Raw genomic sequence first — 25,000 nt, 5'->3', positions numbered from 1 at the left:
TCTCAGTTCACCATCTCACAGCGTTCCATCAAAATCAGCCAAGTTGTCCACACTAAATAAGGAATCTCTTACTTACATCGTGTCTTTGTTAGAGAGAGAATTCACGAGAGCGAGCAGAATACAGCACTGAATGGCGTTTTGAGCGGTGAGTGGATTCTAACTCAAACACCTCTAATTGGCCATTGCGTTCCAGAGATCATCCAGCATGTCTATGATTGGCTACATTTCTCACCGCTGCAAAACCCGCTGTGATAGGAATGTTTCACGTTCCCCAGAGCGCAAAATCAAACGCAATGTTTGCCAAATCTGTCTCTCCAATAATATTACAGTATCAACTGAGGGTGCTCTGCTTTTGTTTCGGGGTGCTTATAATTGAATTTGACTTTGTGGTGTTTTCTCCCCATGTTATCATCATTTTTGTGATCAAACATTAATTGGCGGACCCCCTGCAGCACCCAAATATCTAAAAAATCTTACATTAAGAAGCATTTACTAGACAAGCAAAAGTTTTTGTCTTGTTTTGGGGGAAAATATCTCAAAATTAAGGGAGTTTTTGCTTAAAAATAAACAAAATAATCTGCCAATGGGGTAAGCAAAATAATCTTAATTCAAACAGAAAACAAGATTATTTTGCTTACCCCTTTGGCAGATTATTTTGCTTATTTTAAGCAAAAACTCCCTTAATTTTGAGTTATTTTCCCCCAAAACAAGACAAAAACTTTTGCTTGTCTAGTAAATGCTTCTTAATGTAAGATTTTTTATATATTTGGACTGAAAACAAGACAAAAATACTAAGTAAGAAAAGCATTTTTTGCAGTGTGTGGACCCCCGGTTGAAGACCCATGATTTTGTCATTGTTTTGGAGCACACCAGCTTATTCATAACCTTAAGGCTCATATATTAATACTTAAAGCTAAAAAGCTTCCATTTTGATTTCAGGGGGCCTTTAATTCCTTCCCCACTACAGACGGATTATTCCGGTAATCCGTGTTTTCACTGTAGGGGGCGCTAGTGCAGAATCTCCGGATCAAAACAGACGAGAGAGAAGCAGAAACAAGCATTCAAAGCATTGCTTATGCATAAGTAAAATAACGTTATCATCAGCATTAAACAGCATCTAAATCAGAACTGCCGCCCCAGGACGAGCTACAGGACTGAAGCTTTGGGGTGTTGAGGGACTCCATCTACTCCATCTGTGTTTGATCATCGCTCTGAATCACAAAAATGTGATTCTCTCAGCTTTTGTTCAAAATATTGCTTTTTAATGAAACCGTCCCATATTCAAGTGTTGATAAAAAAAGAATGCATGAAGCTAGAATAAAAGCGTTTTTTGTTTAAAAGCAGAGCCTCTGTTCGTTCTGTTATATTGCCTGTTCAGATTTATACAACAAAATATTCTGAGGGCCATGGCATTTTTGTGAAAAAGATCAAAAGTGCTGGCAGTGACTGGCGGGGAAAGAGTTAATGAGAGCGAGACTGCAGGTCAAACACACACTGACTTTGAGGGCCGGGCCCTTGTCGCTGGCGCGCTCGCTGGCCCTCTTGCCCTCCAGGCCCAGCTGGACGAACAGCTCCAGCAGATTGACCAGCAGCTCGTCCACCAGCAGCTCCCCCTGCAGGTTAGCCGCGATATTTGCCAGGGCGTTTATCACCGCGAGAGAGCAGTGCCTGCACACACACACACACACACACACACACACCTTACATTAAACCCCAGCAGAGACACGCTGGAAGCAGATTTATCAAGTCATGGAGATCATGCAACTTTCAGAACTAAAAACTCCAGAGTTTATCTAAACCATTTATTAAAACTACATTTAAAAAAGATAACATATGACCGCCCACCAAAATGTACATACCACTGATTAAATATTAACTATTTTTTATATATATATATATATATTAGTGCTGTCAGTTAAACGCGTTATTAACGACGTTAACGCAAACCTATTTTAACGGCGTCAATTTTTTTATCGCGAGATTAACGTTCTTTTTGGTCTAACAAACTTTGTAGTTTTTTCACATGCTGTTGCAGCAACTAGTAACGTTAGAAAAACTACAACACCACTCCGGATGTAGCTAGACCGGAAACAAAACATCAGGCACGCTGCGGCTGCCCACACTTGTTTGGGCCATTAAAAGAGTAGACGTGGATGGCAAGCGTGAGACGCCGAAATGAGAAACGTATTATGCCATGGTTTAACTCAGGGGTCTTCAACTAAAAGTGCTTGTCTTGAGCGCTGCTTTCTGCTCTGATGGTGCATTCACACCGGACGCGAATGAAGCGTTTTGCGCGAGTGATTTAAGTCAACGCAAAGACGCAAATAGACATTCTGCGGCGCGAATTAAGCGGCGTGCATGTCGCGTCATTCGCGTCCGGTGTGAACGCACCTGCATGCTTGACCGCGCGTCTGGGTCTGAACGCAACAGTGAGCATTGCAACGTTAACTGTTTCATTAGCCTACGTCAAAAGGCTTCGCGGTCCGGATTTGGACCGGAGTCCGCTAGTTGGCGACCCCTGGTTTAACTGCACTATAGGCGGAGTCCTAGTTTACCTTGCATGTGCACTTTGTAATTTTATTTTGTATCACCCTGTTTTGATCCCTTAGAAAGGGCTGTTGAAGGGGCTGTTTGTGCAACAAAGTATTTTTTTTCACCCTTTTATTGATGGGCAGTGTTACATTGTGTGAGCGATTATTTGCTCCAAGTGTGAATGACTGCTTCAAGTGAGAATGTTGGTGTGAAATCGAACACTACAGTATGCCAATGTTGTTTTCAATAAAACAAACATTTGAACAAAGCAAGCCGATCCACTTTTCTATGTTGATAAGAGCATTAAAATAAGAAAAAATAATGGGACAAAAAGAAATCAAGGGACATTTAGAATAAATAAAAATGTGCGATTAATTGTGATTAATTGTGAGTTAACTATGGCATTAATGCGATTAATCGCGATTAAATATTTTAATCGTTTGACAGCACTAATATATATATATATATTTATATTTTTTAGGGCTGTCAAAAGATTAATCGCATCCAAAATAAAAGTTTGTGTTTACATAATATATGTGTGTGTACTCTGTTAATTATTATTTATATCTAAATACACACACATTCATGTATATATTAAAGAAATATTTGCATGTATATACATTTATATAATCTATAATATATATAAATATAAATGTTTTATATACAAAAATATTTTTTTCTTAAATATATACATGCTTGTGTGTGTATTTATATATAAATAATAATTAACAGAGTACACACAAAGCATGTATATATTTAAGAAAAAAATATTTTTGTATATAAAACATTTATATTTATATATATTATAGATTATATAAATGTATATACATGCAAATATTTCTTTAATATATACATGAATGTGTGTGTATTTAGATATAAATAATAATTAACAGAGTACACACACATATATTATGTAAACACAAACTTTTATTTTGGATGCGATTAATTGCGATTAATCTTTTGACAGCCCTAATATATATACATTCATTGAAAATGTAAATGATGTCAATACATGTGGTTCATTAAACAAACAAATAACAATATTGAATTTGTATATTGCCTTTCCGGAACTTAAGGATGCTTTACAGTGATAATGCAAACACACAGACAGTGAGCAGAAGGTGATTCATATTTACACACATTCACATGGTCATTTAGACACAGGAATCTAAAAATATACAACTGCACAAATAAAACTAATAGTTTGTTTAATTAAAATCCTAATTTATGGAGGAAAATGGTCATGAAAAATAAATGACGACAAGAAACATTAACCAGGACTTCCTCAGATGGTCTCAAACATTTCTAAGCTGGTAAACTGAAAATTCAATGCATAAAAAAAAGCATCAGGTAAATCCACTCTCACTCTCACTCTCACTCTCACTCTCACTCTCACTCTCACTCTCACAACACACACAACACACACAACACACACAACACACACAACACACACAACACACACAACACACACAACACACACAACACACACCTGTATCCGTGGTCCTTGTAGTCTCTAGTAGCAGAATACACCACATTACTGGCTTTGACACTGATCTGCTGGAACAGATTCCACACCTCCTGATAGATGTATTGCTGTAGTGAAAACACAAATCACATGATGCACTTTTATGATGGATAGATGCACTTTTATGATGGATAGATGCACTTTTATGATGGATAGATGCACTTTTATGATGGATAGATGCACTTTTATGATGGATGGATAGATGCACTTTTATGATGGATGGATAGATGCACTTTTATGATGGATGGATAGATGCACTTTTATGATGGATGGATAGATGCACTTTTATGATGGATGGATGCACTTTTATGATGGATAGATGCACTTTTATGATGGATAGATAGATGCACTTTTATGATGGATGGATGCACTTTTATGATGGATAGATGCACTTTTATGATGGATAGATAGATGCACTTTTATGATGGATAGATGCACTTTTATGATGGATGGATAGATGCACTTTTATGATGGATAGATGCACTTTTATGATGGATAGATGCACTTTTATTAGATTAGATTAGATTCAACTTTATTGTCATTACACAAGTACAAGTACAAGGCAACGAAATGCAGTTTAGGTCTAACCAGAAGTGCAATAGCAGCAAGTGCAGGATATACAACGTTTGCATAAGTGCAGGACATGGATATGTACTGAGTATATATAAATATGTCTATAAATAGAGAGATGGTTATTACTATAAACAGAATTTACAGGTGAATATGTACAGTGAATAATATACAGATGGTTAATACTATAAACAGAATTTACAGGTGGATATGTACTATGAATATAATATAATATACAGATGGCTATTACTATAAACAGAATTTTACAGATAGAGGTATACAATGATATGTTAGGCTAAAATTAGGAATATGGCAGTGGATTAAGGTAGTGCAATAAATTATGGACAGAAGCTATCCGAAAAAAAGTGTAAAGTGCAGTGGAAGTGATTGCATATTACGGTTAGAAGTACGGTGCAAAATACAAATGTAAACAGTAGGTACTGTAAATAACAGTCGGCAGTGCAAATGAGCATAATCCAGTTACGGTGTGGTAGTGCAAGATGAATAAGTAAACAGTTGTTACTGTAATAAAGAGTCGGTAGTGCAAATAACAAAGTGAAGGTGGATGTGAGGTAGGAGAGTTATCAGTATATGAGGGGAGTGGATCAGCGGGGGTTTGAGTTCAATAAAGAGACAGCTCTGGGGAAAAAACTGTTCTTTAGTCTGCTGGTCCTGGTCCGGTGGATCCTGAAACGCCTGCCGGAGGGCAGGAGAGAAAACAGTCTGTGGGCTGGGTGAGAGGAGTCCTTGAGGATGCTGCGAGCTCGATGCAGACAGCGTTTCCTCTGGATGTGCTCGATGGCAGGCAGTGGAGTCCCTGTGATGCGCTGGGCAGTTTTCACCACCCGCTGCAGTGCCTTGCGCTCCGCAACAGAGCAGCTCCCATACCATACTGCCACACAGTTGGTCAGGATGCTTTCTATTGCGCAGCGATAGAAGTTCACCAGGATGGCCGAGGAGAGCTGATTCTTCCTCAGTGTCCTCAGGAAGAAGAGGCGCTGGTGAGCCTTCTTGACCAGGCTGGAGGTGTTGGTCGTCCACGACATGTCCGCTGAGATGTGGATCCCCAGGAACTTGAAACTGGAGACACTTTCAACAGCCATTCCATTGATGTGGATGGTGTCGTGTGTGCCTCTTGGCTCCTTCCTGAAGTCCACGATGAGCTCCTTCGTTTTGGTGGTGTTGAGGAGCAGGTTATTTTCGGTGCACCATGTGGCCAGGTGCTGGATCTCCTCCCTGTAGGCAGTCTCATCGTTGTTGCTGATGAGCCCAATCACCGTTGTGTCGTCCGCAAACTTGACGATAGAATTAGATCCATACACAGGCTTGCAGTCGGAGGTGAAGAGGGAGTAGAGAAACGGACTTAGCACACAGCCCTGTGGTACACCAGTGTTGAGTGTGATGGATGTGGAGCAGGTGGATCCTGAACGAACATTCTGGGGTCTGTCAGTTAGGAAGTCCAAAATCCAGTTGCACATTGAGGTATTGATGCCCAGGTCTCCAAGTTTGGCTATTAACTTGGTTGGGATGACAGTGTTGAATGCTGAGCTGAAGTCAACAAACAGCATGCGTGCATAAGTGTTTTTATTGTCCAGATGGGTGAGCACAGAGTGCAGTGCCATGGAAACGGCATCCTCTGTGCTCCTATTGCTGCGGTAGGCAAACTGGTGTGAGTCCAATGTGGATGGTAGAGAGTCTTTTAGGTGTTCCAGGACCAGCCGCTCAAAGCACTTCATAACGATGGGTGTGAGTGCTACAGGGCGGTAGTCGTTAGGGCACCTCGGGTTAGAGTGTTTTGGCACTGGCACAATGGACGTGCGTTTGAAGCATGAAGGTACAGCTGCTTGGGCAAGAGACAGGTTGAAAATGTCTGTAAAAACCTCAGCGAGCTGCTCCGCACATGCCCTGAGAACACGACCAGGGATGTTGTCTGGTCCAGCAGCCTTGTGCGCGCTGATCCGGCTCAGTGACTTGCAGACATCTGTGGAGGAGAGTGTGATTGGTGGGTCAGCTGAGGGTTTGAGCTTGGTGGCAGTTTCTCTGTTGTCTCTTTCAAAGCGAGCATAAAAGTGATTTAGCTCGTTCAGGAAGTTGACATCAGTGGCTGCGGGGGTGGAGTGGGGGGGTTTGTAATCACTGATGGCCTGGATGCCCTGCCACATGCGTCGAGGGTCAGAGTTGGAAAAGTGACCCTCTATCTTTAGCTTGTAGCAGTGCTTGGCCTTTTTGATGCCCCTCTTCAGGTTAGCTCTGGATGCGCTGTAGGCTTGTGCATCTCCTGATCTGAAGGCAGTATTGCGTGACTTCAGCAGGAGTCGCACTTCCCTGTTCATCCATGGCTTCTGATTTGGGTATGTGGTGATCTGTTTCTGGGTTGTAACACTGTCAATGGTGGTATTGATATGATCCAATACAGAGGAGGTGTAGGAGTCAATGTCCGTGTGAGCGCCACTGGTGGCTTGAGAAGCAAACACACTCCAGTCTGTGTGTAGAAACCTTTCCTGGAGTGTGGAATCAACCCCCGCAGGCCACACCTTGATGGTCTTTACTGATGGCTTCACACGGTTGATGAGGGGTGAATATTTGGGGATGAGGAACAAAGAGATGTGGTCTGACTGTCCCAGGTGGGGGAGGGGTGTCGCAACGTAAGCACCAGCCATGTTTGTGTAAACATGGTCTAAGGTTTTGTTTCCTCTGGTGTGGCAGGAAACATGCTGGTGAAACTTGGGTAGCACTGACTTTAAGTTTGAATGATTAAAGTCACCTGCAACAATAAAAGCAGCTTCCGGGTGATCAGTCTGTTGTTTACTGATGGCTGCATGAAGTTCTTTCATAGCAAGCTTGGCATCAGCATCCGGGGGAATATAGGCTGCAGTTATAATGGTGGAAGTGAACTCTCGCGGCAGATAAAACGGTCTACATTTAACCATGAGAAACTCGAGGTTAGCTGAACAATGACTCCCAACAATAGCAGAGTTTGTGCACCAGGCTTTGTTAATGTAAATGCACAATCCACCACCTCTGGTCTTACCGGAGCCATCTAATGTTCTATCCGCCCGGAGTGTGTGGCATCCCGCTAGCTCAATAGCGGTGTCCGGTATTCCGCCGTTTAGCCAGGTTTCCGTGAAGATTAGGACGTTACAGTTCAAAAGTTTCTTACTGTGTGTGATGCTGAGTCGAATCTCCTCCATTTTGTTCACTAGCGACCGTACATTGGCAAGGAAAATACTGGGTAAAGAGAGCCGATGTGGGGTAAGCTTTAGCTTTAGCCTTAGCTTAGCTCTCAGACCACCGCGTATTCCCCGCCTTTGTTTACGATCTCGGCGCCGCCTGCGAGCACTTCCGCCCGGCCGGGCAGAGTGCATAGCCTCGGGTGTTCTAGCGATCTCAGGAAGGAGTCGAAGATTGTCCATAAAACTGTCGGAAATTCGCAAACCAATATCCAAAATCTCACCACGGGTGTACGATGTTAAGGCACAACTATTCTGAACGAACAGACCCGAGATGAGCAGGAAAAATACCGCAAAATTGCAGAATGGATATGATGGATATGATGGATAGATGCACTTTTATGATGGATAGATGCACTTTTATGATGGATAGATGCACTTTTATGATGGATAGATGCACTTTTATGATGGATGGATAGATGCACTTTTATGATGGATAGATGCACTTTTATGATGGATAGAAGCACTTTTATGATGGATAGATAGATGCACTTTTATGATGGATGGATGCACTTTTATGATGGATGGATGCACTTTTATGATGGATGGATGCACTTTTATGATGGATGGATGGATGCACTTTTATGATGGATGGATGGATGCACTTTTATGATGATAGATGCACTTTTATGATGGATGGATAGATGCACTTTTATGATGGATGGATGCACTTTTATGATGATAGATGCACTTTTATGATGATAGATGCACTTTTATGATGGATAGATGCACTTTTATGATGGATGGATGCACTTTTATGGACAGCCATTCACTGCCATTATAAAGCTTGGAAAAGCCAGGATATGTTTTAATATAACAGACTGTATTCGTCTGAAAGAAGAATGTCATACACACCCAGCATGGCCTGAGGGAGAGTAAATCATGGGCTAATTTTCGTTTTTGGTTGAACTAACCCTTTAAGACGTGATGTGATCTACGTTCACCGAGCTCGTCACACGAGAGCGCCATCATGTGGTCGGATCATTTTCTTCTCTTAACGGTTATCATTGCTGAGTTGTCTAGATGTCACGTTTGCTGACATTTTATTCAAAACCACAATTTCATAAAAGATGTAATAGTTTGTGTCATGACTACTCGTTCAAGGTTTATATTTGCATCTTTATTCGTTGTTTAGTTCATTGGTACGTTCTTTTCTTTCCAGTACAGTGAATTACTGTAATCATGCTTGAAAATGGACACCTCCTAATTCTGTACAAGACAAGCGGAGAGCGAATCCGCTGGAAATAAATGCTTCTTCACACATCAAACGGCTGTAATTATGCAGGCCGTATATGTGTGTGTGTGTGTGTGTGTGTGGCCTGGTAAACCTTACGTTATGGGGACAAAATGTCCCCACAAAGATGGGGATAATCCTCATCCTTGTGGGGCCATTTTTTGGTCCCCATGAGGAAAACATCTTATAAATCAGACTAAAGCCCTATTCGCACGGGATTAGTATTATCTGGGGAGCTCTGGTGATTTGTAATAATTGCAGAGAATGTCTGTGATCTTAATCCTGTGCGAATCGGCCATGTCTGTAATTTGTAAAGTAAAAATTCCCCCGACAAATGACCTACCATATTTCGCCGAACACGAGGTCCTGTGATAATATTAGTCCCGTGCGAATCGGCATCTCTGTGATTTGGCCAGGATTAGGTAGATTGTATATCATTTTTGCAAGGTTTTTGTTTCCTCTGCGCATTTCTATCTTTATCTTTCACGAAGAATGGAGCTACGCTGCATATAATGCGCACCGTTATGAATTCCAGTGCGCCCGCGCGGATTATACTTTCACTTTAGAATGAGCACCAATTTGGGAGTAAATTGCTTGAATGCGTTTAATATTATTCTTAATGAAAAACACAAAAACAGAACATATGACAAACTCGCTTAAATGGGCACTTTTACATTTAGCTTTGAAACTGAATCTTCCGCGTATATTGTTATTATATTGCTCAGTTCAGTTTTTAAGTGTAGCGTCTGTTCTCTAACTGAACTAAATTATTTTTATTACTATAAAACAATCAAAATGATATAGATACGACATCATCTTGACATCATATCCCATGCGAATGCGCCACAAAAAATTCAGATGTGGGGGAGTAATTTCTAAATCACACGAGGTCCCCAGATAATACTAATCCCGTGCGAATAGGGCTTAAGTGATGTTTTTGGAAAATGTAAAAATGCAGAATGTTTACTGTGATGGGTAGGTTTAGGGCCAGGGGCAGTGTGTGTGTGTGTGTGTGTGATGGGTAGGTTTAGGGCCAGGGGCAGTGTGTGTGTGTGTGTGTGTGTGTGTGTGTGTGTGTGTGTGTGTGATGGGTAGGTTTAGGGGCAGGGACAGTGAAGTGGGATAGAAAATACGGTTTGTACGGTATAAAAACCATTACGCCAAAGGAAAGTCCCCATAAAACATGAAAACACAACTGAGTGTGTGTGTGTGTGTGTGTGTGTGTGTGTGTGTGTGTGTGTGTGTGTGTGTGTGTGTGTGATGGGTAGGTTTAGGGCCAGGGGCAGTGTAAGGGGATAGAAAATACGGTTTGTACGGTATAAAAACCATTATGCCAATTGAAAGTCCCCATAAAACATGAAAACACAACTGAGTGTGTGTGTGTGTGTGTGATGGGTAAGTTTAGGGGCAGAGGCAGTGTAGGGGGATAGAAAATACGGTTTGTACGGTATAAAAACCATTATGCCAATGGAAAGTCCCCATAAAACATGAAAACACAACTGAGTGTGTGTGTGTGTGTGTGTGTGTGTGTGTGTGTGTGTGTGTGTGTGTGTGTGCGTGTGTGTGTGTGTGTGTGTGTGTGCGTGTGTGTGTGTGTGTGTGTGCGTGTGTGTGATGGGTAGGTTTATGTGTGAGAGAGAGTAAGACAGACTCTTACGTTTCCCGTAATGACCATGCAGCCCAGCTGGTCTATAATCAGCACGTCTAACTGTGAGGGCGGCTGGCAGAACTTCTGCTGCAGGATCTGCAGGATGGGCTCCATCACTCTGGGACTGTCTCTCATGGCCACCGCGATGTGACCCAGCGCCCGGATGGTGTGGTCCGGGATGAGATGGGCTTCCCTGAGGAGAAACACACACCCACGCATGTCAACAAAATCACTCGGAGACGGACAGTGTGTGTGAGTGTGTGTGTGTTTCCTCACTTGTCATTTTCCTGGGAGATGTAGAGCCGGTTTGACAGGCTGGCCAAGAACGCCTCCACTATCACAGGATCCATCGTGAGACCAGCTTTCAGACATCTGGAGACGACAGCGAGTGATTTAAACATATTCTGCTTTTTCCCCATGTTCATCTTTCTTAGTTTGAGCTCTCCTCCGGCGGGAGTTCTGCTCTATATCAGTGTCAGTAGCCACGTTTACATGCGCACTTTTTTTGTCATTCCGATTAAAATCATTCCGATTGAAAGATTCGCTGGACTGTTTACATGAGACGTTATCTAAACCCATTTTACATGTGCTGATGGTTTCAATCGGAATCATTTTGTGACTTGCGCACACAGTTTGTCTGCCGCATCAGATTCGTAATGTTAGTATCGTGGATCAATAGTTCTGTGTTGGTAGTTTTTATATTTATTAATTTTTCTGTCGGCGGACATGCAGCAGTTTAAACTAATTTATGTCCTACACTGCAAACAATGCTTTTCTTACTTAGTATTTTTGTCTTGTTTTCAGTCCAAATATCTAAAAAATCTTACATTAAGAAGCATTTACTAGACAAGCTAAAGTTTTTGTCTTGTTTTGGGGAAAAATATCTCAAAATTAGTTTTGCTTAAAATAAGCCAAATAATCTGCCAATAGGGTAAGCAAAATAATCTTAATTCAAACAGAAAACAAGATTATTTTGCAAAACAATATGGAAAATTATATCGTGATAATTTTTTTTGGGCCATATCGCCCAGCCCTACATGTTGACATGCGTTTAAAGGTGCAGTGTGTAATTTTAGCGGCATCTAGTGGTGAGGTTGTGAATTGCAATCACCCACCGCTCACCCCTCCCTTTCTAACCACAGAGAAGCTACGGTGGCCCACACAGGACAAAAAATGTCGTCGTCTGAGTCAGCAGAGAGTGACTAGCGCTCTGTAGAGAAGTTTGTCCGTTTAGGGCTACCGTAGAAACATGGCGGCACAAAATGGCGGCTTCACTGTAAGGAGACCCGCGGTGTGTGTAGATAGAAACGGCTCATTCTAAGGTAATAAAATATATTGGTTCATTATGTAAGGTCTTTATACTCCACTGAAAACATAGTTATGTATATTACAACCCCAAATCAGAAAAAGTTGGGACAGTATGGAAAACGCAAATAAATAAAAAAAGAAGTGATTTCTAAATGTACTTTGACTTGTATTTCATTGCAGACAATATGAACACAAAATATTTCATGTTTTGTCTGGTCAACTTCATGTCATTTGTAAATATGCATCCTTTCCTGTCATTCAGACCTGCAACACATTTCAAAAAAAGTTGGGACAGTAAAGCATTTGCCACTTTGTAATGTTGCCATTCCTTTTCACAACACTTAAAAGACGTTTAGGGACTGAAGACACCAAGTGATGAAGTGTTTCAGGTGTAATTTTGTCCCATTCTTCCTGCAAACAAGTCTTAAAGTGGGCAACAGTACGGGGTCTTCATTGTCCACATTCTCTATTGGAGACAGGTCGGGACTGAGGCAGGCCAGTCAAGTACCCGAACCCTCTTCCTCCGCAGCCAGGACTTTGTAATGTGTGCAGAATGTGGTTTTGCATTGTCTTGTTGAAATATGCATGGACGTCCCTGGAAAAGATGTCTTCTTGAAGGCAGCATATTATGCTCCAAAATCTCGATGTACTTTTCAGCATTAATGGTGCCTTCACAGAAGTGCAAGTTACCTTTGCCAAGGGCACTGACACAACCCCATACCATGACAGACCCTGGCTTTTGGACTTGTTGCTGGTAACAGTCTGGATGATCCTTTTCTTCTTTGGTCCGGAGCACACGGCGTCCATTCCTCCCAAAAAATACCTGAAATACTGATTCATTTGCGTTCATTCATTTTTTTTATTTGCGTTTTCCATACTGTCCCAACTTTTTCTGATTTGGGGTTGTATATTGCATTTCTGTCAATAAATACCACACACCTTTAAATAAAAGTCTTAAAGGCATAGCATAAAAAAAACAGCTTGAGTAATTGTAAAGGTCAGAGAGAGAGAATAAACTGGTCATGAAAAGCTAAAGTGAACCTGCAGATGTTGTCGATGGAGATGTCTCGGAGCTGCTCGTACATGGACGGCTGGTCTTTCCTGTTGGACATCAGGTTGATCGTGGGATATGAATGCTCATTGGTCACGTTGATTTTGATCTGGCCACCGCCTCCTGAAGGAAAGATGTTCAGAGGTCAGCAGAGGTCACATGCAGAGTCTGTCTCCATATATAAAACATAAACACTGCAGACAGATTAACAAACAGCTAGATAAGAAAATAGATCAAAAATAAAATAAATAAGCAAATAGATATATAAGAAACTAGAAAATTAAAAAAAGATAAAAATACATCAATTCGATAAATAAAGAAAATATACGAAAATAGACAAATAATATGAATAATAATATTATTAATTAATTAAAAAATACATACAGATAAATAGATATGTTTATAAACAAACAAAATATAAAAGAAAGAAAAGAGCAAAAAGATAAATAAACAAATGAATATATAAAAAAACAGATAAAAATAGATGAGAAAATAGATAAAATAAATATAGATATAAACACATACATAAATAAAGATCCAATAGATAGACAAGAAAATAGATAAACTAAATATCTATTTATTTATATATCTATTTTTATCTATGCATTATGGTTTAGTTCATCTATTTTCTTATCTGTCTATTTCTTTAAATGTTGTTTATTTTATATTTAATTAATTACACATGTATCGATATTTATTATATATTTATTTAATATATTTTCTCATCTATTTTTATCTGTTGTTTATTTTATATTCATCTATTTATTTATTTATTTATTTATTTATCTAATTGTATTATTTATCTTGTATATCTATTTTTCTACCTATTTTTTCTAATATATTTTTATCTATGCATTACAAGTAAATTAGATAAATAAATAAAATAGATAAATATAAAATAAATATACAAATAAATAAACAACAGATAGGAGTTTATAGATAAACTGAATACAAATATATAGAAAATACATAAATATATCAATTAGCAAAAATATAAATAAATAAACAACAGACAAACAAACAAATAGATAGATAAGAAAATGGTTGATAAATAATTATACATACATACACATATAAATCAATTATATAAATCAATTATAAAATAAATAAACAACAAAAAAGAGATAGGAGTTTATAGATAAACTAAATACAAATAGATAGAAAATAAATAGCAGCTAGAGTTCTTACTAGGTCAAGAAAATATGATCATATAACACCAATTTTATCATCTCTACACTGGTTACCTGTGAAGTTCCGTATCAATTACAAACTATTGCTACTAACCTATAAAGCCCTAAATGGTTTAGCTCCAGTGTATCTAACGGATCTTCTATCGCCCTACAATCCATCGCGCTCTTTAAGATCACTAAACTCGAGGCTTCTGGTCATTCCTAGGATATCTAAGTCCACTAAAGGAGGGAGGGCATTTTCACATTTAGCTCCGAAACTCTGGAATAGTCTTCCTGATATTGTTCGAGGTTCAGACTCGCTGTCCCAGTTTAAAACTAGATTAAAGACGCATCTCTTTAGCCAAGCATTCACATTATAATTATCTTTTTATACTACAGTTAAATCGGATCAAAAGCATTAATATAATATTCTGAACAGCAGCTACGCTAATCATTTCCCATCTGCTTTTCTGTTGTTATCTCGGGACACTAGTCCCGAGGTAAATGGTTCATCAGCTCCAGTTTGTATCCAGCCTCTCATGGAGACTTCGGATGCCCCGACACCTGTGATGAGACAACTCAACACCAGCGCTGTTATGGCCTAAATTAATACACGATTGATTAACTTTTTCTAACATTATTCTTTAACATTGTCTTTCTAGCATTTTTACTGTACATCTATGAAATGCACTTTCTGTAAAGCTGCTTTGAAACAATGTGTATTGTGAAAAGCGCTATACAAATAAATTTGAATTGAATTGAATTGAATTGAATATATATACTTACATACATACATGAATAAATAAATAATATAAATTATAAAACAAACAAACAAACAAACAAACAAACAAACAAATAGGCGTTTATAGATAAACTAAAATACAAATAGATAGAAAATAAATAAATAACCAATTAAATAGATAAAATAAACAACAGATAAACAAATAGATAGATAAGAAAATGCATGATATAAATAATAAAAAATGAGTAGATATATAAATCAATTAGATAAAGATGAACAAAAGGCATCTGTCCAGAACAGCATCTGTGGAGTGTGTTCAGAGGAGAGGCTGGACTGACCTGAACTGGACTGACCTGAACTGGACTGACCTGAACTGGACTGACTGGGAACTGGACTGACCTGAACTGGACTGACCTGAACTGGACTGACTGTGAACTGGACTGACTGTGATCTGGACTGACCTGAACTGGACTGACCTGAACTGGACTGACCTGAACTGGACTGACCTGAACTGGACTGACTGTGAACTGGACTGACCTGAACTGACCTGAACTGGACTGACTGTGAACTGGACTGACTTGAACTGGACTGACCTGAACTGGACTGACCTGAACTGGACTGACTGTGATCTGGACTGACCTGAACTGGACTGACTGTGAACTGGACTGGACTGACCTGACCTGAACTGGACTGACTGTGATCTGGACTGACCTGAACTGGACTGACCTGAACTGGACTGACCTGAACTGGACTGACCTGAACTGGACTGACTGTGATCTGGACTGACCTGAACTGGACTGACCTGAACTGGACTGACCTGAACTGGACTGACTGTGATCTGGACTGACCTGAACTGGACTGACCTGAACTGATTGTGATCTGGACTGACCTGAACTGGACTGACTGTGATCTGGACTGACCTGAACTGGACTGACCTGAACTGGACTGACTGTGAACTGGACTGACCTGAACTGGACTGACCTGAACTGGACTGACTGTGATCTGGACTGACCTGAACTGGACTGACTGTGATCTGGACTGACCTGAACTGGACTGACTGTGATCTGGACTGACCTGAACTGGACTGTGAACTGGACTGGACTGACCTGAACGTGATCTGGACTGACCTGAACTGGACTGACTGTGATCTGGACTGACCTGAACTGGACTGACCTAAACTGGACTGACTGTGAACTGGACTGACCGGAACTGGACTGAATGTGATCTGGACTGACCTGAACTGGACTGACTGTGATCTGGACTGACCTGAACTGGACTGACCAGAACTGGACGGACTGTGATCTGGACTGACTGTGATCTGGACTGACCTGAACTGGACTGACTGTGATCTGGACTGGACTGACTGTGATCTGGACTGACCTGAACTGGACTGACTGTGATCTGGACTGACCTGAACTGGACTGACTGTGATCTGGCGCTGACCTGAACTGGACTGACTGTGATCTGGACTGACTGTGATCTGGACTGACTGTGATCTGGACTGACCTGACCTGAACTGGACTGACTGTGATCTGGACTGACCTGAACTGGACTGACTGTGAACTGGACTGACCTGAACTGGACTGACTGTGAACTGGACTGGACTGACCTGAATGGACTGACTGTGATCTGGACTGACCTGAACTGGACTGACTGTGATCTGGACTGACCTGAACTGGACTGACCTGAACTGGACTGACTGTGAACTGGACTGACCTGAACTGGACTGACTGTGATCTGGACTGGACTGACTGTGATCTGGACTGCCCTGAACTGGACTGACCTGAACTGGACTGACTGTGAACTGGACTGACCTGAACTGGACTGACCGTGAACTGGACTGGACTGACCTGACCTGAACTGGACTGACTGTGATCTGGACTGACCTGAACTGGACTGACTGTGATCTGGACTGACCTGAACTGGACTGACCTGAACTGGACTGACTGTGAACTGGACTGACCTGAACTGGACTGACTGTGATCTGGACTGACCTGAACTGGACTGACTGTGATCTGGACTGACCTGAACTGGACTGACTGTGATCTGGACTGACCTGAACTGGACTGACCGTGATCTGGACTGACTTGAACTGGACTGACCGTGATCTGGACTGACCTGAACTGGACTGACCTGAATTGGACTGACCTGACCTGAACTGGACTGACTGTGATCTGGACTGACCTGAACTGGACTGACCTGAACTGGACTGACTGTGAACTGGACTAACCTGAACTGGACTGACTGTGATCTGGACTGACCTGAACTGGACTGACTGTGATCTGGACTGACCTGAACTGGACTGACCGTGATCTGGACTGACCTGAACTGGACTGGGACTGACCTGAACTGGACTGACCTGAACTGACCTGAACTGGACTGACCTGAACTGGACTGACTGTGATCTGGACTGACCTGAACTGGACTGACCTGAACTGGACTGACTGTGATCTGGACTGACCTGAACTGGACTGACCTGAACTGGACTGACCTGACCTGAACTGGACTGACCTGAACTGGACTGACTGTGAACTGGACTGGACTGACCTGAACTGGACTGACTGTGATCTGGACTGACCTGAACTGGACTGACTGTGATCTGGACTGACCTGAACTGGACTGACCTGAACTGGACTGACTGTGATCTGGACTGGCCTGAACTGGACTGACATGAACTGGACTGGCCTGAACTGGACTGACCTGAACTGGACTGACTGTGAACTGGACTGACCTGAACTGGACTGACTGTGAACTGGACTGGCCTGAACTGGACTGGCCTGAACTGGACTGACCTGAACTGGACTGACCTGAACTGGACTGACCGTGATCTGGACTGACCTGAACTGGACTGGGACTGACCTGAACTGGACTGACCTGAACTGGACTGACTGTGATCTGGACTGACCTGAACTGGACTGACCTGAACTGGACTGACTGTGATCTGGACTGACTGTGAACTGGACTGACCGGAACTGGACTGACTGTGATCTGGACTGACCTGAACTGGACTGACCTGAACTAGACTGACTGTGATCTGGACTGACTGTGATCTGGACTGACCTGAACTGGACTGACTGTGATCTGGACTGACCTGAACTGGACTGACTGTGATCTGGACTGACCTGAACTGGACTGACCAGAACTGGACTGACTGTGATCTGGACTGACCTGAACTGGATTGACCAGAACTGGACTGACTGTGATCTGGACTGACTGTGATCTGGACTGACCTGAACTGGACTGACTGTGATCTGGACTGACCTGAACTGGACTGACTGTGATCTGGACTGACCTGAACTGGACTGACCAGAACTGGACTGACTGTGATCTGGACTGACCTGAACTGGACTGACTGTGATCTGGACTGACCTGAACTGGACTGACCAGAACTGGACTGACTGTGATCTGGACTGACTGTGATCTGGACTGACCTGAACTGGACTGACCAGAACTGGACTGACTGTGATCTGGACTGACTGTGATCTGGACTGACCTGAACTGGACTGACCAGAACTGGACTGACTGTGATCTGGAATGACTGTGATCTGGACTGACCTGAACTGGACTGACCTGACCTGAACTGGACTGACTGTGATCTGGACTGACCTGAACTGGACTGGCCTGGACTGGCCTGAACTGGACTGGCCTGAACTGGACTGGACTGACCTGAACTGGACTGACCTGACCTGAACTGGACTGACTGTGATCTGGACTGGACTGACCTGAACTGGACTGACCTGGACTGGACTGACCTGGACTGGACTGACTGTGATCTGGACTGACCTGAACTGGACTGACCTGAACTGGACTGGACTGAACTGGACTGACCTGACCTGAACTGGACTGACCTGAACTGGACTGGCTGTGGTACTTGTAGAGTTTGATGAGCACCGCCGACGGCACCACCAGGAAGTCCTTCAGAGACACTGTGGCGGAGTGAGCGATGACGGGGAAGCGCTCGCACAGACGCCCTAGACCCTGAAACACACACACACACACACACACACACACACACACACTTGTGTCATTCAGCTCATGAGCGCTCACACACACACACACAGAGCCTGGTCTCTGCGGTCTCTCCTCACCTGTAAGCAGCAGATGAGCAGTGGCATGTGGGCGATGATCACCTTACTGGACGTCTTGGACTGAAGCTTCTCTGACAGTTTGGTGCACAGATTCTCAGCTCCTGGAGGAGGAAGCACAGCATCACGTCATTCAGCCACATCTGCACAACATCTGCAGCACTTCCTCAACACACAAACACTCTCCAACACACACATTTCATATTTACACTAATCACATTATGAAGGAGGACGAGATCACACTGACTGGATGGAGAAAAGTGACTGGACGATTGACTATTGGTCAGTGTTATTTCACTATTATTTATATAGCATTGTAATATTTATTAACATTTTGAATTAGTTTTTATTTTTATATTTTCATTTTTCATATTAATTTTAGTTCAAGTTTGAGTACTTTTGTTATTTTGATTGGTTTGTTTTTAAATATCTTAAATATTTATATTTAGCCAAAATTAATTTTCCCATTTTAGTACTTCAACTCATTATATTTTAGTCAGTTGCCAACACTGAACAAAAATTAGTGTAGAAACTATTTTCATTCAGAAATTTCTAGTAAATTTCACAAATAATTTACATCGAATTAAACATTCAGACTGAAATATTATTTTCTTGTTAAAAATATTTCAATATTCTTTGTTGCATTTACAAAACCACAGACGTTTTTTATCGAATACTTTTATTTAATTTCAGCTTTATTTCAATTAACGACATGTTTTTAATAGTTTTAGTTTACGATAACAAAACTGAAATATATATATATATATATATATATATAAATTAGATAAGTAAAATAAATACATAAGAAAATCGATAAATAAATAGATTAAATAAATAGATACAAAATATATAGATAAACTAGATTAATATATTAAACAAGAAAATAGAGAAATTTGATAAATACATAATACATAAATATAAAATAAATAAAAAACAGATAAACAAATAGACATGAGAAAATACAATTAAATAAATATAAAATAGATAAATACATATATAGATACATTTTAGTTTGTGCTTGTCATTTTTTGTTTTTGTTTTTAAAAATCTTAGAATATTTCTATTTAGCTAAAATCTATTTTTCCATTTTAGTTTAGTAATTTTAGTACTTCAACTTATTTTATTTCAGTTTTATTTCGGTGTGTAGAAACAATTTTCATTTAGAAATTGCTAGTACATATAACAAATAATTACAAAGAATCAGCAAAAAAAAAACACACACACTTACACTTAATCTAATTTTCTAAAGTTTTTCCATTTGATACTTATATTTAATTAACAAAATATGTATTTTCATAACAAAAATGTGAGATTTCATTAAAAATTCTGAAATGATGTGTATGATATAGTTTGATTTTTGATGAAACACTCAGAAATTGCTAGTAAATTTCACAAATGATTACAAATAAACAGCAAGTAACACCTTAAATTACATGTAAAATACTTGAGTAGAAAGACTGAAATATTGTCTTGTAAAACATACTCCAATAAACTTTTTTCTTTGTAATAGTTCACAGTAAAGACCAGAAATATATTGATGAGTCAGTTTTGATTTCATGATTACGTCTATATATATAAATGAACGCTCTTATATAACAATGCAATCCCATGGAGTGTGACAACATGCCCCGCGGTTCATGTGCAGGGTTGTGTGTGTGTGTGTGTGTGTGTGTGTGTGTGTGTGTGTGTGTGTGTGTGTGTGTGTGTGTGTGTGTGTGTGACAGACCTTGCTCGTCTTTGACAGCCCACACCATGAGGTCCACACAGGCTGCGTTGGCATGACAACGGAGCTTGAGAGGACTGGGTTCCCCTGGCAACCGCTCCTCATGGAGAACCCTCTGGAGCTCTGATTGGCTGCTGCTGAACTGCTCCAGCACGAAGTCATGAACCTCTTTGACGCGAAGCTCGTCTGCGCATCTGCAGATTAACGTGACATATTCACATACGGCAAAGGTCAAGCACAAACCAGGAACACTAAAGAGGTGATTAATGAAGCCTTTAGCTTGGAGAGCGGCTCCGTTTAGACAGAGGAGAGTTCAGCAACCTTTCATGTAATAGAGCGTGTCCCGCAGCATCTTGAACATGCTGACGTACAGCGGGTCACTGAAGGCTTTGTAGAAGACATCGACGGCTGGATTCGCCTTCATACATGCAGAAGAAAAGAAATAAAGGGAGAATTAGGAAGGATAAACATCTGGTTTGTGAGACAAAACACTGTAAACACAGTATTGAGCAGCTTTACCTCCGTGACCTCGGCCACCACAGCGTCCAGCGTCTTTAGGAAGGAATCTGAGACGAAGAGCTTCACCTGCAGAAACAACAGCCATAGAAGGACATCAATCCCATATTATCAATATCTATAGCACTTTATACAATACAGACTGATTTAAAGCAATAAACAGGAAAGTAATGATTAAAATTATGCAAATTCCACTGTAGAGCAATCGTAAGAAGGTTGCAATCTCGACTAATTTGTCATTGAATCAATTACTGATTCATCCAGTAATAAAAAAGTTTTATGAGTGAGTCATTGAATCATTCACTCAAGAGATTTGTTCAAAAACACAGACTTATCCAGTAATGAAACAAGTGAAGTCTTTATGAGTGAGTCATTGAATCATTCACGCAAGAGATTCATTTTAAAAATGCTGATTCATCCTGTAGTGAAGTCTTTGAGTGAGTCATTGAATCATTCACTCAAGAGATTCGTTCAAAAACACTGATTCATCCTGTAGTGAAGTCTTTGAGTGAGTCATTGAATCATTCACTCAAGAGATTCGTTCAAAAACACAGATTCATCCAGTAATGAAACGTTGAGTTATGCATATAACTACTGTTCCCAGAAGGAGGGAAACGAGGTACAACACATGACTATGGGATATCGCGCTCTAGCGCCATCTGCTGAAGACACCTTTATTCACGCCTGAAAGGCCAATGACGCATGACGACGTGGGCGGGGTCCCTCGCCCACAGCATATAAATGCAGTCGTATGCGTCATTTCCCTTGTTCAGTCCAGCTCTTCACCGAGCCCCGACTGTGCGGGGCCCAGAGGTGTTGTACCTCGTTTCCCTCCTTCTGGGAACAGTAGTTATATGCATAACTCAACGTTCCCATTCAGTCGGTCAACTCGGTACAACACATGACTATGGGACATATATTCACGCCCCGCCAAGTCGCTGAACTAAACGTAATAGACCAGCACCGCCACATAACCCTTTTCCGAGGGAAAGATGCATGGCCCCTATAAAAACCCCTGTGGTTTGCACAGCCTGAGTTACTGTTGCCGTAGTGGCAACTAGCGGGTACACCGGACAAATGTGCACAGTGATGCCCAGCTGGCATCCCACGAGAATATTAAACCAAGCCCCTGACATCTCCATGCCCTTGTAGAGTGCTCACACACCTCACCAGGCAGAACCAACTCCTTCCATGTTATAGAAATAGCCTTGTACAATCCAATGTGAAAGACATCGCTCAGATAGCGGCTTCCCACTGGCTGAGTTGGAAAACATGACAAAAGGCTGGTCAGGCGAGTGCATAGCCTGCAACTGCCGAACGCACCTGCGTACGAATCGCAAATGGCGCAAAGCACAAAGCAAGTATCCTGTTTTTCTCTGAGTCAGAGATTTCATAGGGCAGACAGCTCGAACGAGAGCATACTCCCAACCTGACTTTAGGCATATACGCCGCATTTGGATGCAACACCACCAAGTGCAGCTTGGGTGCAAACTGCAAAGGGGATGCACCAATAGCGCATGAAGATAACCAACATGCTTTGCTGGTGCCAGTATCCATGACAAGGAATCATCCTTATATTCAAGGATTCTAAAGGCTTAAACGGAGGTTCACACCTAGCCTCCAGATCAACCATCAGGTCATGACCATTACAGTTTGTAACGAGCCTAAAAACGCTGACCTTAAAGCTCCAGGTATACTTTGGATGTCTGCGTTCTGCGCACCATTCGTGTGACGTAAAATCTCGTCAACAGGAGGGCCTTTGGTGCGCATGCCACAGCGTATGAGTGACTTGACCACTTGCGGACAAAGTTCACTCAGAAGCACGCATTCCGAACCCATCTACACTTAAGTCCAAAGTATTCCGTCAGCATGCAGCCCAATTGTTTTTGAGAATGCATGGAAGGTGCGCATACAACAGCGCATGTGCAAGAAAAACAGAAGCGACAGAAGAGTCACAACAATTATACTGCACATGTATTGAACTTGGTCATCCGCGCTCATTCGACTGCGTGTGTGACGCATCTGGATGCGGGAAATTAACCATACCCGGCCTTCCTGGCCAAAGGAGTATACCGTGACCAGCTCACACTCTCAACAGATGGAGTGGAACGCGAGAGTTCCCTGACAGTCCGTGAACTGTCCGTGTGACGTAATAATCACCATTAGGAGAGTCCGCAGATGGCCGCGCACACTGTCCGTGTGCAGCCCAATTTTTGGGACCGCGGACGGTGCACATAAAACAGCACATGTGCGAGTGACATGAATCATATAGCATGTTTCCTATGTACTACTGTACACCCAAAGCGCTTTACACTCATGTCAGGGGTCTCTCCTCAACCACCAGCAGTGTTCAGCATCCACTTGGATGATGCAAGGGCCGTCACAGTACAATGGCACCAGCGCGCTCACCACACACCAACTATAGGTGGAGAGGAGAGAGAGAGCACTTGAAAACCAAAGCACTCGAAAACCAAAAATGCACTAGATAGTGCACATGCGCCAAAAGCACCTTTCCACTGATGTGGGCAATGGAGTAGGCTATACTTTGAAAAACTCACACTCTCGACTGTGCCCGAAACGGAGCAAAAATCGTAGTATGCCAGGACCCTCTTAAGGAACCGAAAAATGCGCGCTTTAGCGCAGCACCATTAATGCCCTCATGAAAGCCGAAAACAGTCGCCCAATAAACTTCCAGCATGGAATGGGAGTGACTTTTCTTCGGAGAAGAAAACAGTATCAATCAGGCACTGACACAGTGATACAGATTTTCACCTGCACCAAACTTCAAACATGCGCTACTTCAACACAACACGGTGTGCTTCAGAAAGCAAGCGCCCTGTTTTGTAGATATAGTCAGATTCTCCCTCTCTTAACATGTAGACCCTTAGAGACCACAGTTCCGGCCGAGGGTGCAGAATCTGCCTCCTGCATAGGGGAAGACACCATGGTGTGTGTCCTTAACAGCAATGCCATGATGCTTGTGTACCATTTCTTTTTCTCTGGCCAGCAAGATGCCACCAAAATCAGTGATGGACCCTTCTGCATACAGCAGAATCCTGGGCTATACGTGTTGGGACATCCACCCCCTACGGGGCACTCCAGTCCATAATCAAGAAAACAGCGGGCGGCGCATGTTTTCTGCAGATGCAAAAAGATACACATTTCTGCACCCGATCTGCACCACTATTCAAGAGTGCATAAGCCACCGCAAGTCTGCCTTGTATCAAGAGCATCCATGCCAATTGCAGCAGAGAGGGAGTACCTCCTTGCCTACATAGGCCTATATATGACCATTGTCATATTTTCCATTCTGAATAATGCTTGCCCTGCTGGGTCAAGTGTTTCAGCACCAGGAGAACTATTCCACATAAATGTATGTGAAGCTCTTACAGCGCTGTCAACCACTCTCCTCTTACAGAGTTTCTCGTCCATGTTGTGACGTTTGTCATCACTAATGAACATGCCGTAACCCTGCCCAGGGGAATTCCTTCTGTTAACAGATCTAGGACTCCCAGGGGACCATGGTCTGAACGCCCAACAGCGCTACTGAACCATGCTTAAATGTCACATGGCATATAGCAAGTTACCGAACGCCCAGCGCCGGAACTGCAAACACAAAGAGGAGAATCCAGCAGTACTACTGCTATCGGGGTCATGAGCCCCAGCA

The 25,000-nt window shown here is 41.9% G+C and overlaps 1 protein-coding gene across 1 annotated transcript in view; it reads right to left on the bottom strand.

Moving 5' to 3' along the window:
- pi4kab (phosphatidylinositol 4-kinase, catalytic, alpha b) overlaps positions 1-25,000 on the bottom strand; it is a 116,014-nt gene that overhangs the window by 73,055 nt on the left and 17,959 nt on the right. Inside the window, 11 exon segments of the mRNA XM_079826739.1 lie at positions 1,500-1,668; positions 4,022-4,125; positions 10,749-10,932; positions 11,016-11,111; positions 13,089-13,221; positions 18,858-18,987; positions 19,098-19,198; positions 20,821-20,992; positions 20,995-21,011; positions 21,139-21,235; positions 21,337-21,402. Coding sequence (XP_079682865.1) covers positions 1,500-1,668; positions 4,022-4,125; positions 10,749-10,932; positions 11,016-11,111; positions 13,089-13,221; positions 18,858-18,987; positions 19,098-19,198; positions 20,821-20,992; positions 20,995-21,011; positions 21,139-21,235; positions 21,337-21,402 — 1,269 coding nt within the window.

This window comes from Gobio gobio (assembly GCF_949357685.1).
Source record: "Gobio gobio genome assembly, chromosome: 10".
Lineage (NCBI taxonomy): Eukaryota > Metazoa > Chordata > Actinopteri > Cypriniformes > Gobionidae > Gobio > Gobio gobio.
The sequence above is the reverse complement of the archived record's forward strand: the minus strand, read 5'-3'. Positions and strand labels throughout refer to the sequence as shown.